At 36.2% G+C, this 20690-nt stretch overlaps 1 protein-coding gene across 1 annotated transcript; it reads left to right on the forward strand.

Annotated features, from left to right (window-relative positions):
• Nucleotides 1-274: 274 nt before the first annotated feature.
• On the forward strand, nt 275-19213 carry LOC114539382. Its single transcript, XM_028560007.1, has 15 exons — nt 275-370; nt 4784-4858; nt 6468-6509; nt 6787-6851; nt 7464-7536; nt 9416-9510; nt 10284-10404; nt 11929-12002; nt 13078-13177; nt 14296-15029; nt 15891-16068; nt 16347-17314; nt 17529-17673; nt 18881-18940; nt 19127-19213. Exons 3-15 carry the CDS (start codon nt 6503-6505, stop codon nt 19138-19140), a joined length of 2634 nt encoding a protein of 877 aa, XP_028415808.1. The 5' UTR covers nt 275-370; nt 4784-4858; nt 6468-6502; the 3' UTR covers nt 19141-19213.
• The last annotated feature ends 1477 nt before the right edge of the window (nt 19214-20690 follow it).

Here is a 20690-nt window from a genome sequence, read left to right on the forward strand (position 1 = left end):
AGGGAAATAACACTGTAAATCTAGCCAACGTTTGATTACAGTTATTATTATTCCATACCATTGGCCTCTTATCCCACATTGTTGCATATTAATTGTTGCATATGGATTGTTGTTAGCTATATGTTACGGTCGAATGGCGTCTCTAAGGTAACCATCGCGGTCGCATTTAATATTTATGAAGTTCCTGTTATTTTGCAATTTTAGTTTCATTTTGAGATTTCTTTGAATTGATCGAGGTGATTATAGTTCGTCAATACATGAGTGATACACGGAATTAGGAAAACTGCTGTTTACTAAAAAGAAAAAATATATCGCTGAATGACATTAATCAATTCGTGATGTATGTAGTACTGAAAACGAAATCGCGTTGGTAAGTAATCTTTACTTCTTTCAGTTCTTTGATAAAGTGTATATACGTTTTGAATGTGGCTTGTTTAGAAATTCACATAATTTTATATATGTATGTCGTGAGCCTCAGCGTGCAATGACGGAATTTATAAGTACGGAATTTGTCCTTTTGTGCCAGTGTTCTTGCTGTTGTTTACCTGTTTCACAAAAGTTATAGTTTGAGCTTTTGACATCGAAATTGATAATGAAATCGTGAATGAAGGTTTGCATGATGGCTTAAGTGAACAACAAACAGCGTCTCAAGTCGTAGTAATTCCTAGAACTCGCTAATTTAATTTCTCTATGACTATTTATGGATGATAAATACTATATTACACATGCAGTTACAAATGAAATAAATGTATCAATCTCATCACTCACTCACCCATTCGAGCTCACTCACTGACAGTGACGACTCTTGAGAAGTTTATATGTTGATATGGAAGGGAACGCCGATTTAGTTTGTGATTTTCGCATTTTACATAAAACGACTAAACAATTATCGCGCTATACACTCGATCTCGACTTTAAAATATAGTGCCCCTGTCTGTAAAGCTAAATCATCAAATATGAAAATGCAGGAATATAGCTGGAATACTATACGGGTGATTGCTGAATGACATTTCAAAAATTATAATTAGGTTTTTCGCACCATAACAATGTTAATATATCAAACAATCTGCAAGCAAGGTGTACTATTTATTATCTATCATTTTGCATGAAGTATTCAAAATTTAGTCATTGATTTGTTTTGCTTGAAAAATAAATTGCCAATCAATAAACTGTTCAAAAGGAAACTCCTCCTTGTTGATATAGGCCTCATAATTAAAGAATTCCCAAATTAATTTAAACTACAATAAGCATTGGATGCCTAAATGCCCATAGTGCTATAAAGTAAGTCCAATGAAAGGTTAATTATTGAAGTGAATTATTGAACACGGCCGTCTTTCGGAATTAAGGTTTTTAAAGTGTCACGAGAGCAAGATATTTACCTGCTTAAAACCACTTGTTTTTCTGCTCATTCATAGCGACAAAAAAATGCATGGGAAAACCTTTTGCAACTTTGCGAAATATACGGTACATTGAAAATATGTGACTTGAAAAAAAAACAATTAAGACACAGGGCTGTCTCTTTTCCTCACCTCTCCGAGGTGTAAATATACATGTATATGCGTAATAATTGTATTGTGTTGTGACAAAAAGATTAAATGATCACAAAGTTACGCAATGTGACAGAAATTCATCACCCGAAGCACGCAAGAAATATTTGGTGATAATAAATATGTTTTAACTGCGCCGCGGGGCAGCACGTTGTCAGTGCATGCAAAGTAAATTTCCTGCCATGCAAAAATGCAAGAAAAGGTAACATGCATTCATATGTCCACAAGACCGAAAAAAGAGGATGAACCGGCTATGACATCTAACGTCGATACGCAAAATCTGACCCAGTTGTTCACCCAATCGTGGTGGTTAAAGTGGGCGGCATAAAATTCCGTGCATTGTAGATAGCAGCGCCAGTCACTCGTACGTTTCCGCCAAGTTAGTCGATTTCACGCAAGCAAGTGAAGTCAAAAGGGAAACGCGACGAATCGCTACCGTAATGGGTACTTCCACTTCAAAGTTTCACAGTATGATATCCGCTTCGAATCAGTAAAAGGAAACTTTGGTCTATATGCACGTGTCACAAAAATAGAGAAAGTTGGGCTTCTAAACCTAGAAAACTTGCACAATGAGCGACGCTCATTAAGAACTATGCCCACCTGGGAGATATAGAGGGGGTGCAAACGAGTACCCCAAAATACGTACCTCAGTTAAATCTCGTATCGGTAGACAAGAGGAGCCAATCGCCGAGCGAGCACACTCGCTTCGGCTTGGTTATAATGGCCCCGGGGCTAGATAGCAATGACGTTCCCGGATTTCTCGCGGTCAATTCTTCGGCAGACTACGAACGTTTATCTGCCCTGGACGTTCTTGGTTTAACGAACTCTTCCGTGAGCAGCTTACACGTGATCCCCATGCCGGGTTGTACGAAACCAGTTTGCCTTGGACAGAAAATCATCCTTCCCTTCCCGATAACCGAAACGCCAGTCTTCGCCGTCTGAGGTCTGTCGTCAAACGATTGCGAGACACTGGTAAAATCGAAGAGTACAACAGTAGCATTGCAATTGACGAGCAGCTCGAGAAAGGAATCGTCGAAAAGACGCCATTGAAAGTCGTAGGTCGCGAGTATTATATGCCTCATCGAGCTGTCATCAGAGATAACCAAAGCACTAAGATGCGTATTGTGTATGATTGTTCCGCTAGTGCCGAGAAAGGAAGTCCATCGCTTAACGCTTGCCTAGAAACTGGTCCATCTTTACAAAACAAACTATGGGATGTTCTTGTTTGCGGTAGATTCCGCCCCATGATTCTTGTTGCTGACATGAATTAAGAAGGCGTTCCTCCAGATGCGTGCCAAAGAAGACGATCGAGATGCGCTCAGTTTCCACTGGTTAAAAAATGTTACATCGGACGAGATCGTGACGGTAAGATTCACCAGAGCACTGTTTGGTTTGGTTTGGTATGTTCCCCGTTTCTGCTGGGCGAAGTGATCGAGCAGCATTTGGCTGGTTAGAAACCTAGGTTACCAAACCGAATTGACCAAATCTCGCGAGATCTCTACATGACGATCTTATTTCGCGATTACACTGGATAGGCGGAACCGGGGAGTATCGCCAGCTCGTAGCAAATAGGGTGCGGAAAATTACCGAGCACAAAATCGATGCCTGGCGGTACGTTTCTTCCTCCGAGAATCCTGTAGACCTAGCAAGTCGTGGCGGGTCAGTGGTGGACAATGATTTGTGGTGGAACGGCCCTCCGTGGTTGTCTAGTCCAAACGCTCGGCCCATCAATCCTGCTAGAGAGCCTACGGCGGAATCGGCCGCAGAGAGCAGGTTTATTCGCGAGACGATAGCCAACGTGATGGTGAACGAAACAGATGAATTTGATGATCTGCTAGACCGGTGGGATTTGAAGAAAACATTAAGAGTTTGCGCTTGGATCAAGAGGTTTATTGACAAATGTCGTGGGATTCCTGTTTCTGTTGCCGTTCTGGAGCCGCAGATGGACTGGTGGGTTAGACGAGCCCAGTCTCGCGCGTTGAACTCGCAGACGTTTGCTAATGACGAGACGTGTGATATCAGGACCTTGGTAAAAGTGTGGGGTTGGCCAAAGGTTTGATTGATAACTTGATTGAAAATATGGATAATGGAGAAACACACATATTAATCTCTGTTTATATTAGGAAAACCTTCGACTTAAATCTTAGCTACTTGGGAAGATGCATGAGCAGTTTGGTGTTCAAAATCTGGAACCAAAAATATTCCAAAGAATTCAAAAAAGCAGGCAACTTCTCACTTCTCCATTTATTTGATGATAAAACGTTTCCCACTTCGTCCTTCTTCAGTAGAAATCAGTACAGTGATAGTCAAATAAATCTATAAGAAAGACGAATCCTAATATACAAATTTAAAAATCTAAAAATCTAAATTATAATCATAAATAAAAAAGTGCATAATCACTTGTTATACCTAATCTGCCGTTTAGAGCTTTATTCACACGTTTTATTAAGCGCATTACGTATGTTAAAACTACATAGCTGAGCATCTGAATAAGCCTGTCTAGTTAAAATCGTATCCCCGTTACTGTTCGTAATGTTTTCAACAATAACGAATTAAGCTATAAAGTGCATTGTTAAAATGTATCCCGGGCAACAACACACAGATTTTTGCCGGTTCTTATGGTTTCAATCTAGTTCCCGAGCCAGCGATTTCCTCTTACGAGAAAACAAAGGTTCTGGGATAGTCAAAACGGAAAGCCACAAAACCTGGCTTTTTTATTGTATTTCAAAATTCATGTATATTGGTAGCTAATATTCATATATTCGTGTCAAAAGCCCGTAAAACAATCAATATGAAAAGAACTAATAATGCAAACACGAATATATGAATATATTAGCCTCCCCCTCCCAATTAAGGATCTTTCGCCGTCTCTGATGTGGACTTTAAAAAGTTTAAAAGCGTAGGTTTATTTATTCAAACGTGTAGCTTCAATTCATAGCTGTGTATTCCTAAGTTTTTTTAAGTAATGAACTCGTGTGTATATTATTCACTGAAGCGCAGATACAATAACTTGAATCGAAAATCCGAAGTTAATCTAGCATCCAACCCGATTTCTGCTTCTTAAAGCCCGGTATTGCGGGCTATCAAAGCGCGCAAAGCAGGCTGGGCCTATTGTTTAACTGGCTCGCAAGAAGTGAGTGACCACAAAGGCTCGCAGTGGTTGCTTCATAACATTTATTCGTAAGTCTATGCAATGCAATTTATGCGTGTTTGTGCTTGCTTTACCTTATTTGCAGAACCTTTGATGATTTGCTTAGAATGCGTACATGTGTGGTGATATGAGTTTGGATAAATCGTTTAATATAACACAGGTATGTTTCATTACGCAATAATAGTATGACTTTCTGATGCTTTCTACGGACGTGATACGTGCAACACCGTTATATTTATCCGGCGATTAGTTGCACGTTATGAAACCGATGCTAGAGCGAAAGCAATAATCTGTACTTCGAACTAATCTGCGCTATTTTCCACAGATAAAGCCTAAGATATTCTTGATTATTGTGTATTCAATTACTTCAATATGGTTTATTTCATGGTTCATGACAAAAGGGAGCCGTCACCGAGGTGTCCAATTTCATTCTAGTCTGCGATATAGGTTACATATGTCTACCTTATAATTATGTACTTTCATTGCGCTCAAAATTGGTTACTGTTTTCTCTGATAATGCACCACCTTTGAGAATTCCCCTAATTTTTTCGGATATACTTGACAGATTTTTTTTAAAAAAATAAATGCAAAAACTAAAAGCTGTAATTCATACATGCTTTAATTCGTTTACACATCATACCTAGCGGCAAAGTTTCGTAGATCGGCAGATATCAATATGTTTTTCCTTATTGTTTTTATGAACATGCATATATTTTTACAATGGCCGCAGACAGACCGCTTTATTAGGGGAGGGGTGTATATGTATGTATTCATGTTTATACAGGGTGTATAAAAAAATTCGAATATGATATTTTTTTGTGGCAATAAAGAGCCTAGCCTATTAGGTTTTCATATCATTTTCACACCATATCTTTCGTATATCAATACAACCAGAAATAAGTCTAGAAATGGTTAATAACCAGAAATGGTAGTTACTTGTTTGAAATCAAAATTTTCAGCTGATGTGAATTCGAAGTGACACCTAAAGACAAAAGATAATGCAAACTTAATTCAATGAACGAAGCACTTGTTTTGCACAAGAAGAAGTTTGCGATAAATTTGCGTTTCTGCATATTCTCAGTGATAATTAGCATTTCAAAGCCTTGTTTGACATATTTTGAAAAGAGAAATGTCCAATTCCCATCCGCGGAAAAATGTAATTTTTTATTGACTTTTTTGTCAAACCAATATTCGTTCATTTTTTAACGGAATGACGCAATACAACATGGATGTCATTCGAAATACAACATGGATGTCATTTATACACACGGTATACACCGTAGGAAATATAGCGTACAAAAGAAAACAGTCGGCCATAAGATGAATATATGAATATACACCCCCTAATTCTCAGCTTCTAACTACGGCCCTGGTTTGTGCCAAACTGTATTAGGCAGAAACTTTATATAAAACCCGATTAATATTGCATCTTTTTTATTTCTTAATATAAATGTTACTCAAATATTAAAACCCGAACAAATTTCGGAACCAAAAATACAAATCATATTATACTTGTCAATTTGCTGGTACTCGGTATATTACTCAATTCGGTAGCTTGACACGCGTTGCTTCTCGCTTTAATTTATTATAGCTATTTATAGAAGCTAGTTTCATGTTAAAGACTAAAAGTTAGTAAAAATTGATGACACAATACCATTGCCATGCACTTATATATATGCTTATATGCAAAACCACACTTTTATGGCTGAAAATAATGATGAAGGTGTCCAAGGTGATGTATTTAATTGTGTGACTTTATTGTTTTACAGAGTGCATCAGAAAAAAAGAACAATTAAGAAATAAAATGGCCGGTAAGTGAGAGAGTTGTCACCGTCACTGTCACTGTAATTAAATGTTCACAATACAGTTGTTTGTGCCGACATTAGATAAAAGTAATCGCAAACATTGAAATTAGTTAACTATAATTTAATCAGTACCCAAAATGTAGTTGATGGTTTAAATACAAACAGCCCTCGATATACAATATTAAAACACTGTTGTTAATGTTCCCCGTTTCCTCTTAAAAATATATATAATTGATTAACTTGCTATAACAATCGACCAATCATTTATGAATTAACTATTTAGAACGCTCTAAAATACCAAGAGATGACAACACCAGCAATGAACCTGACTATCATCCATACGAAGAGGTAAGAAAACTAATACAACCAAGAGCTCGAGCCTCCTCCAAACAGTACTTTCTTTTCGATTTCCGTTAGTTTTCCAAATTGGCAAGTTGGAGTGCATACCATGCACTTATTAATTAAATCGTTCCATTATTATGGCTAGCTAACAATCGAATGTTAAATCATAAGAACCATGAAATTTTTGAAAATACTTGCTACAATAGACTTTTAGACACAAACTAGGATGTAGGACACTCCGGAGATTAAAAATTGAAGATTGCAAAGTAAAGAGTCCGACGCAAAAAATTATGACATGACTCATCCTATAACATTATATTATTAGCCCTGCGTATTTGTTTGTTATTAATTCTTTTATAATCTCTACTTCACGATAAAGTATAGTAATAAACTGTGCTTTTAGATCTCGCGCGGTCCGTACGGCCTCATACGGACCGCTTGCGTAGCCAATCAGATTGCAGGAAACTCTAAAATATGAATTCGGACCGCAAGAAAAAAAAACACTTTAAAGCTCATATTTCGACTTTGGAACACAAAAAACTGTATTCGTCAGTGAAAGCACTCCTGAATTATCACCTGGATGGGCAATGTCTAATAATAATAACTGTAATTTTATAGCTTCCCCTACGGACCAATGGTGATGAAAAAAATTCTAAAACAAACACAACGGACCCAAATCCTACTTCCAATGGTATCGTATCTATCATTTCGAATTATTTATATAGCCTCGTGGCCATAAATAAATTCTAATGCCATTCAATGCGGTTGCTTTTATTTACCCGTATAACCAAAACACAAAATTAAAAAAACAGTAAGTCAAAGGAATGCTTTTACTATCAATTTATAATGTATCTGCATGTTCATTACTGAAAAATGTATGTTAAACGTATATGAAAAAATTACTCCCCGATTGACGAGTTTAAATAAAATTCCTCTAAAAAAAATGGAAAAAATGTTCAATTGAACTCATGGAGTTTAGGAATCAAATTTATTCAACAACCCTATCGCGGCGATAACCCTAGGCAGCCACCTTCAGAACAAGAACATTTCGAGTGTTCAATCTCTTAAAATTATCACGCAATTAACGAGGCCTACCGCCTACACCGAGCCGCGCAAAAAAAGTTAACCTGTTTGATTGAGTATAACTTCAAAACTAAAAGCCCTGTTACACTAAAATAACTTTCTTTAGATTCGTGAATGTGTAACTTAAAATTTGGTAAACATCACGGGTATTTTGATACAGTATTCTTCGAGATATCGGCGTTTTACTTTTAATACATATCATTTAAATGTGCAATAATTTAGTCAAAAATGCATATTGAATAAGAAAAGATAATAATGTTGTATCGTTAAACGAGGCATATTAAGAAAAAACAAGTAGAATTCATGAGAGTAATTAAATTTGTGCGCTACGGAACGAATTTTGTGCCACATGGAACATGAAATATTTGGAACAAAGTCTAAACCTAAATAACCAATTTTTGTTTTAATGCTTTTCTGCATGCCGTAACACAGAAAATAAAAAAAAAACCTCATCCATCTGTCAAATGTTTCTATTTAAACTTCATTGAAACAGAGGAATACGTGCGATAAAATACTAGGATTTGTCAACTCACTTTAAATGCCATTTTTAGTTACTTTTTACACTTTACGAAAAGGCATACTTAAATTGAACCCCCGATATCTCGGTCAAAACTGCATGAAAAACCTTATGCTATATATCAAAATTTAATTTAGATATTAGAAAATTTAAAAAACGTAACTTTAGTTTAATAGCTCTTTAATTAAGTTATGCTCAATCAAACAGGTTAACTTTTTTTGCGCCACCCGGTACATAATTAAACAAAATCAATTGACTTAGCATCAAATGTGGTATAGCAACTGTCTAAAATAGACAAAACACTTCTCGACGTTTCAACCTGAGTGCCTTCATCAGGAGAGTTAGTATGAAAATAAATAGGGGAGAATACATGTTTTGTATGGGAGCAAAACACGTGATGACGGAAGCCTGATCAAAATATCGAAAAGATATTACATATTTCGTTCAAAAAATCAAAATAAATTGGAAGACATTACGTTGCCAAAGATTGTGGGCTAAGAATAGGGAATGCAATGAGGGAAGCCCGATCAACAAAAAATATTTTGCATATTTTCGTGGGTTATCAGGCTTCCCTCATTGCGGGCTACTCTTAGCCCACCATCAGGCTTCTCTTTGGCAACGTAATGTATTCCAATTTGTTTTGATTTTTTGGTTTTCTATTGGCACATTTTTACATGTGTTTTGCCCCCATACAAACATGTATAATGTATTCTCCCCTATTCATTTTCATACTAACTCTCCTGATGAAGCCCCTCAGGTCGAAACGTCGAGAAGTGTTTTGTCTATTTTAGGCAGTTGTTACACCACATTTGATGCTAAGTTGTTTGAAGACGCTGCCACGCTGCTCCCTGGTTAAAATTAATTGACGAAATATAGCATTGCCAAATTGCGTACCGTAATCCGATTGCCAAAACGCTTTGCAAAACCGCTGTTCTTGCTTTTATCTTTCAAACACTCCTGCACAATTTAGCATTTGGTAATGTTGACATTGGACGTAGATCCCTTCATGAACAACCAAGAGGTGAAATAACCAGTCGTTCATCTAACGATCCCGCATACTTACAGGTAAGTATATGCAGCTTTTCAAAAGCGTTTGGCCTTCATAAATATTGAGCTGTTTTTTATTGTCGTGATATTGAAATTTAAACCTATGTGCGATGCTCGATGTTACAATCGCGGCAAGAGAGGCGTTTCGAAAAATATCGAGTAATTAATTTGCTCAAATTTATCAGTTAATTGGCTTACGGTGTTCAAATATTTGAAAAATTCCTTGAAAAACTCCTAACTCCCAGTTTAAAATTGACTAATCTCTAATCCTATCGGACAATAAAATAAATACGCATATGATTATTCAATTCGAAACCGGAAGTTAGGAGTTTTCCAAATATTTGATGAACTCTGTAGGCCAACTGATAAATTTGAGCAAATGAGTCGCTTGATATTTTCGGAACGCTTCTATTTCCGCGACTATAAAATCATTTACGATGTTACACATAATCGGAAGTGAGTAAACGTATCAGGAAGTGCATAAGTTATGTATATCTATTACATAACACCAGTCAAGCAGAAAGCTAATTTGTTCAATTGTCAAAATACGCGCACGCACCTTTGTCCAGGATTTTCAAGCAACATCTTTACATCAAATTTGACAAATAACTGCCAAAAAAATTGGCCTTACAGCTAGGTCATGCTAACTCCCTGTTATGCCATATTTACGTGATGCGAAGTTGTTAAAAGACGCTGCCATGCTGTTTCTAGGTTTTATTTTTAAGGGAAAGCCTTTCACATAAAACGACAAGGACGAAGACACTGAAAAATCTCTATTCTGCACTTTGTAGCTCCCCAATCAGACCAGCGTTGTCAGAGAGAATTTAGAAGTGAGTGAGAATGTCAGTAGCAGATTTGATTCAACGATCGCTGTACCAAACGCTGAAGACGACCAAAACATTCCTTCCAATGGTATTGTATACATTTCCCAACCCTCTCTGACGTTATCTAGCGAATACCAATAATTTTTATACACTATATCAAAAATTACGCGACGCTAAACGACATAGCCCCCTCTCACCACTGTTGACTGTTCTAATAGTAGACCGTTAGATCATCATCAGTGATTCCTACGTGAAGATGTACAATGTACGATGTTTCACAATTAATGAATTTGTTTTGGCGTTTTTTGAAGACAAAGACGAATCATGTGCAAAGTAATTTCCTTTTGTAACTTTACCAATAACCAATTCTCACCTTGCGTCGTTTGACGTCATCAGTGAAATTTCCTCTGTGACTCCCCCATCAGTGAAAAAACTCTCTGTGACTCCCCCATAGACACCCTCACAGCCTTCAAAGAGTAACGAATTTTTAAACGGCCCGTATATAGCTACAGTGGCGAGCGTATAAGCTTATAATGTAAACGCTTGGAAATATGTTGTGGCGGCAGCTGGAAAGCATGTATGGCGCTTATAGTGAAGTCAAACTAAACCGAACATATATTGTATCAGAATCCATTCATATAACTATATATTCGGTGAACATTTCGGCATGCAGTGTGACATCACCCATAGCTAGGCCTAAAAAAGGTGTCATTTTGTACCTTTTGTTCAACACCAGCATTGGTGATTGGCACCATGAAATTAACAGTGTAACTAATAACATTTCTTGCGAACGCCTTTTTTCACCTTATAATGATAGAAACTAGCTAATGCAGCAGTGTACGACACACCTAGCTAATTTCTTTTGAAAAAAAAATTCACTTCCAATATAAATCAACCTGGCATAGCATAATATATGAATATGATTCCTTTCCATTAACGTTCCATTTTGAGCGAAACAAGTAATTTGTTCGCCTTTTTGGAATATTGGAATTTACATGATGAAGTTTAGTTATTGACAGCCTCGTTTTTAAGTAATTTAGCTTGTAAGAACACCACGTAAGTATTTAATACCTCAAAGCTTTCGGTCCGTTAACCCGGGCCTTCATAAGTGCAATGCTTACCTACAAGCTAAATTTACCTATCGACTGTCACCATGCAAACATACAAAAATATTAGCCTCGTTTTTGATTGCAATTTCAACTGGGGCCCACGGTAATTGGCAACCGCTGTTGTGGTGACCCTGCCATTTTATTTACTAGGGTAATTTAGTAATTATTTGTATATGTAATGTACGTCTTTTTCAGTGGCAAATTTAATAATACTTTGAACAACTTAAGTATAGCTATATAGGCTTGTAACCATCGAGCCTGAGGCGACTAAACAATTAGTATAAATTATAAATATAGTATAAATTTCGAGGTCTTTACAAATAATAATCAACAAAATTTCATAAAAGTTTATAATTACTTCAAATTTCTTATTTGCAAAACGGCAACAAAAAGTTATAGTCACCGACCAGTAACTATCACTTCAGGGACAGTAAATTTTGACCAATCAAAATGCATGAAAAGCAATAGTCAGCTTGGAATTTATACTAATAACAATTATTTAGGTTCTCCTCCTCCAATGTTACCAGCCAGAGATTACCAATCTACCCCACCGTCCAGGAAAAATACGCATTACGAGGTGAGTACATTGGTTGCTTATATGGAATATAAAGCACATGCGAACTGAACACATGCATGCAGCAACCTCTCGCAAATCCAAACCAAGCTTCAAGCTCTAAGCCATGAGTAGAATATATTTAAAGATAAAGACCAATCGTGAAATATTATCTTTGAATGTTTATTCTGTGATTGCATCCAACCGGTGACATTGGTTTTATCAAAATCAGTTAAAATTTTTTAACTTTCTTAAAGTCTAAAGTTCTTTACAGTTTTAAAAAACTTTTTAAAGTTAATTAAGGCGATGGAGCAACAACCCAGCTTCCACACTTGTTTATGTCCTTCTAAGCTAAAAACTGTACAAATTAAATGCATCGATCCTTACCGGGTAGCAAATATGCAATAACCAAAGTAAACACACAAAGTACTTTTAAGACAGATGTTAAATTGTTTCACCGCTTAGTCTTGAACTGTATCCATGCTCCTTCGTAGTTACCTGTTAATTTGTTCATTACCACAGTCTCTTTCATATTTTGCGCATGGGCATAACTAACAAAACGGTCGAACGTCGATTGTCCACGGTCCATAACGTAGAATTTGGACGGCTTTAGATTCCGTCATGTTCACGTTTATGTCACAATGCCATTGAAATATATATATATATATATATATATATATATATATTAATATATATATATATATATATATATATATATATGTATATATATTTATATATTTATATATATATATATACACGTCATATCTGCTGAAAAATATGAGATTAAGTGCCATCAATGCTGACGAATATGAGATTAAATTACTGGTCAGTGGTCGACTTCATGAGCAAACACTCTCATAATCGCCGCCATTTTGAGTTATGTCCAGGCAGGCAATCCAGGTAAATAAATGTCAATGCACAATACCCGGGTGTAATTCCTAATCTTAGGCCGGAATTAGTACCCTCATACTTTCCTATTAATGTCTATTCTCTTTGTTATCTAATTCAGTCTTGTGAAAATCCTGGATAGGTATGTAGCAATTTTAAATCTTTATTTTGTCAATATAGTTTAAAAATAGTTCGATGTTATACGTTGTAGCTTCCCAGAGAACAAATTGATGTCAAAAGCAAGTATCAAGTAAAGAGAGATGTGCCAAACATTGCCGCTGATGATCATGTCCAAAGCCTTACTTTCTATGGTATTGTATCCATTATATACTTATTTTAGTTTTTTCTAAATCCGATTGTCCTGATTTTATATAAAAAATGTGTTGTTGAACCGCTAATGTTTGTAATCGAAATGGCAAACGGTCAAGTATACATGAGTGTAAGGATAGGTTCAAATCTATAACAAATAGCGTTGTTGTTTTGAATTTAAAATTAAGCTGTGTAATTTATTCTGCACACCCCAGATCCGCACTTGATCGAAACAGAGTTAGATAGGTAAATTCGTCTTTCACGGATGAAAAATTTTCTTATCATTACATGCATGAATGCAACATTTGTTTGTTTTATATGTCACTAGAATGGGTGAACATTTTTTAATTGGATGATGTTAAAGACCTAATTGCAGCAATATACAGTTTATTGTCCGGTTTACAGCTTCATTTTTTTTTCGTGATATATAATATCCCTTTTGAGTGCATACAAATACTAGCAAAACATAACCATGTCCAGAAAAACGTATTAACATTACACACCGCAACAAACTCGCTCTGTTTTGATGGTACTCATCAAAAAAGGTCTTCCGAAATGAACATAGTCAAATCCCAGAGGCCTAATTAAGCGTTAAAAATACAAAACATTTTCCAGGAAGGGGGGGGGGAGCTAGAAAGGAACCCCTTCTCAACTCCAAAAGCTTTTAAATCGCCACTTTCGAGTCTGACGTCGGTTGTTAAGCTTAAACCATTGACAAGCCAAAGTTTAAAAATACTTGTGAGTGACTGAACCAACATCTTATGTATTAAATCGCAAATGCATGCGCGCGTTCGCCGTGCGTACAATTAAAAAAAAGAGCATGTAACGAAGAGAAAAATTTGTATAGTTAGACAGTTCACTGGAAATTTTCATTCAACAGTCTGTATAGAGAATTTTTAATTGCATGAGATTATCTGTTCGCTCAGGTAGCAATGTAAATTTCCTACTTGCAGATAAATTTCCTACTCAACTGCAATACTAGTACTTGCCCAGTATTTTGTGGTAGAAAGAATCGAAAGACTTTCTTGAGGTTTTTGCTCAGCTCTGTCAAACAATGTTCATCGATATTATTTCTAAACAATTTATTATTATGTACATAATCTCAATGTAATCTTTTTAGAAATGAGAAAGAAAGTGTACGAATTTAATAACAAACCAAAAGAGTTCATCGATAAATTTGAAAGTACTAAAGACGAAACCAGGACAGCAGAGGAAACCTTTCTCATTATCCATCTTTTAACTAGTTCTGATCCTAAATCTCCAGTTTTGAATGGACAACTTGACCAGCTGGCGATGTTGGCCTGCTGTAACAGCCCTCGAGTAGTGAAAAGAGCGCTTGATGTTCTCCTGAATGAAATATTCTTAAGCATCTCAGATTCATCAGAAACTCGCTGTCATAATATATTAGAAGCGGAAGAGATTCTTCGTTCATCATTTTTCGAGTTCCTAAAGGTTGACCGTTTTAAGCCCAAGTGCCACAGGATGACAACGTATGCTTGGCTAATCACGTTATTCCTTCTGAAGTGTGACGAGAAGGAATTTACGAAAATCCAATCAAAAATCAAAGAATTTGACCGAGAGCTAAGCACACTCTTAAACAGCAAGGACAACAAAGACCGAAATCTGTTTCGGTACGGCCTATATCTCGCCAGGGAGAGCATTGAACGGATTATTCAATCGTGTAAGAAACCGGACAGAAAGGAATCCCTCATACTTAACATTAAAAAGTGTAAATACTTTTTGAATGGCGAGCTGGACAAGGATGAAGTAATGAAACTTGGTAGGGAGCTCAGTGATGCAAATAGTTGGTTAGATATTCATGTATGCCTTGTCTTTATGCAAGATTTGCCGAAGGTAGGTGTATCAGTCCACACGTTATTTACCAGATACATAGAAACTACTGCAGTCAGTCAGTTCTTCAATAAAATTAATAATGCGAACTTCGAAATGGCGCATGTTTCAATTTGATTATAATCTCAGATTGTGTCTTTTCGTGTGCAGTGACATCGTATTGTGGGTTTTATGCTCTTTGGGTTGTAAACTGAATTGGTTTTTCTTTTTAAAACCTCCAAACCTCTGAAAAAATTTTCAACAACGCCTGATTTTTAATCAAGAAAAGAACACCTGAAATTTAAATTGTCCAATCAAAATACATTACTTTTAGCAAGTGACGAGGCGATTTTTCATCTTATTTCCTATCTCCGAACAAGGCATTTAAATTTATCACACTGTGATACAAATTTATCGTCCACAATCATCCTCCTAAACGTCCTCAATAATCACTTAAAGTTATCTACTTTCTTCCGGCCCAGGGCGCTCATGCATTAGTGCCCTAGCTGAAATTTTACGGCATACAAAAAATAATCCGCCATTATGTTGTTATTATGCCTACAGCTATATTAGTTAGGTGGCCCCTGCCTAATCATTTTTAAGCACATCCTGTTCAATTTGATTTAAGAAAAACGTGCGAATGTTAATTTCCCCGATTTTTAGGAATATAATAAGTTAAAATAGGGCGGCTGCATTCGCAGGCTGGATGAGTACCTAGTATATATTGTATATTTTCATAAACTCTCACCTTGCATTCTTGAACCATTATATATGTAGTAGAGAGCCATGTGAAAGAGCTCAATAAGTGTCTAAGATATAGATTGCATGGTTAGATTAAACCACCTAACCTATTCTGAGAATCTTGTTTATTTATATTTAATATAGTTTTATCAGTACCAAGGCGACCTAAGACCGGTAATTTTACTACAGATGTTGATCGCAGATTATCGCGAGCGCTGCGGTGGGAAACGGTTATTTACAAGAGTTTCAACGGAAAGTTGGTTGTTTGAGGTGTTAGTCTATCGGTTGATGCTTAGGCTGGTTAGAACGTCAAAACACAAAGGTATACTTTAATTAATGTTTTGTAGACTATGGAGGTTCTATAGACTTGAAGTGTTTATAATGTAATGTTATTTCAATTTTATAAAAAGCGGCATTCAATATACAAAACTACGTGTAACATGCAGTCTTTCTGCGTTTCACGTCATTATAAGGCTTTTGGTAAATTTCTTGTTTGTTAAAATTAAAAAATTCATCACCTCAAACCCCAAAGTTGCAACAATAGTGCGATGTGAAGATATTTCATAATATCACATTTCTTGTATATTTTTCAATTTGCAGCAATAATTGACCAAGTTTTGACAGGCGAACAAGGTTGTGGAGGAGTTCTCGGGCAACTAGAGAATGATAATTCCTCGAAACCGAGCAAGGATGAATTTGTGGCAAAGCTTCATGAAAAACTGTGCGAGAGAGTGGTATTCATTTCAACACCACAGATTATCAAGCAATTTCTTGAGGATAGATGCATCGAAGATTTGTCCATTCTTCATTTATCTTCAAAATATAGATATGCAATATTGGAGATTTTACAAGAGTCGCGAATTCAGCTTTTGGAGCAGAGAGTCAGTACTTATGATGCCTTGATGAGTGGCAGAAAATGTTTGTTAAAATTGCACCTGCACTCAAAAGAAGAAATACCTGAAACAGAGCCCGGTGTTTCTTCTTTACGAGACGAAATCGAAATCCTTAGTATTTTGAATGCTGTTCCAGAACCGTGCCAAAACATAGTCCGCTTGCTTGGTTCCACCGTTGAAGCTCCTATGCACATGATAATAGAGAAAGCATCCAAAAATGATCTGTTGACGTATCTTCACGATTTCACGAAACCTCCTCAAGGTGAATTGCTGCTTTACATTGCTCTAGATATTTGCAATGCAATGATATTTCTCGGTGAAAACAATGTAATCCATCGCGATCTGTGTGCCAAGAGCTGTTTTGTTTTTGATCCAAACGGAAGTCTTGTCATCAAACTTGGCAACTTTCATCTTTCTTCTTCTCTTTCGCGGTCTCAAACTGATACCGATTCTCAGTCTAGTTCTATGAGATCATCCATCAAAGGTTATTCGGAAAATCAGTTTGCTGTGCGTTGGATGGCTGTTGAAGCACTTCGAGACGGTGAATTCAGTTTTGCATCTGATGTATGGTCATTTGGTGTGTTATTGTATGAGATTTTCACCTTTGGTTCGAAACCATACGTCAATATGCCAAACGGAATGTCTTTGGATATTGACGAGGAAGTGCGAGAATATGTAAGTATTTTGAAACATGAAAATAAACTACAATTAATTCTAAATATCTCTGTCCTGTCATCTCTTGAATATTATAGAAGTTGAAGAACTAAAGTCATACTTGCATGCACTTCAGTCAAAAAACTTTTGTATTCTGAATAAAAACAACTAAAATCCATATTACTGGGTTATGTGAAGAAACATTTCATAAAAACATATCACTTCCCTTCTGTAGGTCCTTGAGGGGAATAAACTTGAACTTCATCCAAAAATCCCTGACTCAATTCAGAATGTTATCCAGTCCACATTTACAAAAAAAGATGACAGACCAACATTTTCAGAACTGAACTCCCATTTGAGGGAAATTACTTTTGATGATGGTATGTCTTTAATTAGTTCAATCAAGTGCATTTGGGAAACACAGAGAAAACTCAAATGTCACCCCCTACCCCCTGCCACTCCCCACCTCTCCTCGCTGGACCCGTCACTTGATTAGTGATGATGTTAAGGCCACAACACTCTATACCGTATAGTACCACATTTGTCAGGGTAATTTATTAAGATATAAATTAATGATTGAGATGGTGCATAGCCCAATTAACACTTCAAACTATGCATATGAATTCTGCAGTGCAGTATTTTACGAAAAAGAATCTTATGGGTAAATATGACTAATTATAATATAAGTATGATATAACGAGCAATTTGATTGGCTACCGCGCGTGCATTGTGAGGCCATAATGCACGCTTCTGGCTTTGAAGTTTTTGTTGCTAGGCAACATCTTAAATAACATGTAAGGAGAATTTCATTATTGATCAAATAAATAAATTTTGTTGTTGCCCTATAATTTCTTCTTATATTAAAAGAATTAAAAAAGCTCGTCGCGTGCCTTTATGGTGTAATAATGCACTCGGGGAAATGTTGGAAGATTACTCGAGAAGCTTGTAAAACACTCGGCTACGCCTCGTGTTTTACAAGCTTCTCTCGTATTCTCCCAACATTCCCCATCGTGCATTATTACACCATAAAGGCACGCGACTCGTTTTTTAATTCTTAATTAATATAATAATTATTATGCAGGTAAGAGCTTTCGACTAATTTCTCACTTCATATTATAATGAACAACTTCCCTCAAGGCGCGACTGTGCAATTTATTGTAAACTCAACCCTGTAATGATTACACTATACCAGTCACGACATTTTCTTTTGGTTACTTCGGTATCTGATAATTTTTATACGAAGCCCTGCTATTTTAAATGCTCAGATAGCAATCTGATATAATGCTATCGGGCCGAAAGCAGCTGGTTTCATTTGCATATTTTGCAATCCATTTTCATTTTCTAAAAAATCAATATCGAATCTATACAAACGTCGCTTACAAGCCATACAAAATGAAATTTTTTTGCAAAGTTGGAAAGTATAAATTTAAGCTCAGTCGTTCATCCTGTAGACTAAGGAAATCTTTGAAATGAAGAGACCCTATAGATTTACGAACAAGAATAATTTTTCTCGTTGATAATGCGATAGATATAAATCTCAATTGGCCTACGTTAAACGATTTTCTCTTTTATAAAAAAAATTTACAGAGATATACATGGATCCGGTCCACTACAAAAAACTACATCACAGCTTGTCCAGTTTACGTGGTAAGTGGCTTTTTTGACGCCAAGTATAACATATACACTATTATACAAAGGGTTTCCATAGCAATGCAAAAAAGAGTACGTTCGACAAACAGGGTATACATCGCAGCTAGGTTAGACGTGCGCAATTTTTAGCGGCGGCCAGGTCAAAAGACATTCAGCTTATGTTCTTTATCTCTCATTTGATAGTGACAACGGAATAGAAAGTTGGAAGTCATATTTCTGGAATGATTGACCACAGTGATCATAATAAGTATAACTGACTCGATAATACAACAATAATATAAAAAGAATGACGACACTGGAGTCTGGAGTTAGCTATTAAGCCTATTATGTAGTAGGAATCCTTATATTTATGATGTTTTCGGGCTCCAGACTTTTACTATTACTATGTATAATGATACCTTGATTATATGGATTTACCGTACGTTTTTAGTCTAGTTACGATAACGTCCAGTAACGATATACTGACGATTACGTGATTATACGATTGCGGATTCAAGTTTAAAACATAGTTTCGAGTTCTGGAAACTTTCCATGATCTTGCAACAGATCAAAATTTCTCCCAGAAATTCGGGAAAACCGTAGGAACAGTATAACATTAATCTATATGTATCCATGCTTTATATATAGTTCTGATTTTTATTGATGTATCTTGGTGTTTAAAACGTATCACTGAATAATTGGATTCAATGTAAAGTCAACATAAAATAATCAAACTTACTTAATTGTCATAATCAGAAATTACTGACAAAATGTCTGTCGCTTGTGCACTAATTTGCATTTCACCATACATAATGATTCATTTTTTCACTAATGGACTTCGAATTTTACTAAAAAATACTCTGAGTGAAAGTATAAAACGTGTCTGCGCGCTGTTTGACGATCTCTAGATCGGAAGAGCAGCTTTTTAGAAAGGTTTTGCATGGTATCCGAATATTTTACCCTGCATGGGTATTTCTCCAACCGGCCAAATATAAAATACATTGCTCATCCTTTTCGCCGTGTTGTCTCAACGAACTTATAAATCGTTCACATTCATACGAACATTTTGATTCGGATAGTCGATGAATTGACGTGTAACCAAAAACTTTGTTTAAAATGTTATTCTTCTGTAGCTATTACTGATTTAAATTATACCCACTTCAAATTCAAGCCAGGAACAGTTGATGGAAAAATGAGTCACCTAAAGGTCCTCCGGCAGGAATCGAACCTACGCTAATCTACCAAGAGCATTGCACCGGCATCGCAAAAGCGTAGGTTCGATTCCTGCCGGAGGACCTTTAGTTGACTCATTTTTCCATCAACTGTCCCTGGCTTGAATTTGAAGTGTGTATAATTTCCACTCGAAATTAAGACCCTTTAAACCTGTCTAGTTTAGGTATGTTAATAGTTAATAATTACAGTTATAGAAAACGTTTTTCGAAAATTTAGGTATTAGTTTGAATTGAAGTATAGGAGTAATAGCAAACTAAGCTATTAGGCCGGTTTTCAGTTAGGAATTCAACTAACATGTCACTAATTAGTCAGAATAATAGCAGGCAATGATGTATGATAAAAATAGCGGGGCGTAAACTTGGAAGACACCGACTTGAGTGGGTGTACTGTGTATTCCTCAGTGATAGCGATTGTTTTCCGTGGTATCTCTCTTTGCACTATAGATTGTTGTCATATTTTGGTCGCTAACAGCTCTTATTCGCAAAATACTTCTTTTTCTTCTCTTCCTTGTGGTTTAAGAAGTATCTCAAGGAGA

The sequence above is a fragment of the Dendronephthya gigantea genome, unplaced genomic scaffold (genome assembly GCF_004324835.1).
Source record: "Dendronephthya gigantea isolate DGI-Jeju-01 unplaced genomic scaffold, DenGig_1.0 000201F, whole genome shotgun sequence".
NCBI lineage: Eukaryota > Metazoa > Cnidaria > Anthozoa > Malacalcyonacea > Nephtheidae > Dendronephthya > Dendronephthya gigantea.

Excerpts from the sequence above, each read along its gene's own strand:
- LOC114539382 (XM_028560007.1), top strand. Across the intron at positions 9,511-10,283 it reads ACGATCCCGCATACTTACAG|CTCCCCAATCAGACCAGCGT; the intron begins GTAAGTATATGC and ends TGCACTTTGTAG. Across the intron at positions 15,030-15,890 it reads TTATGCAAGATTTGCCGAAG|TTTTATCAGTACCAAGGCGA; the intron begins GTAGGTGTATCA and ends TATTTAATATAG.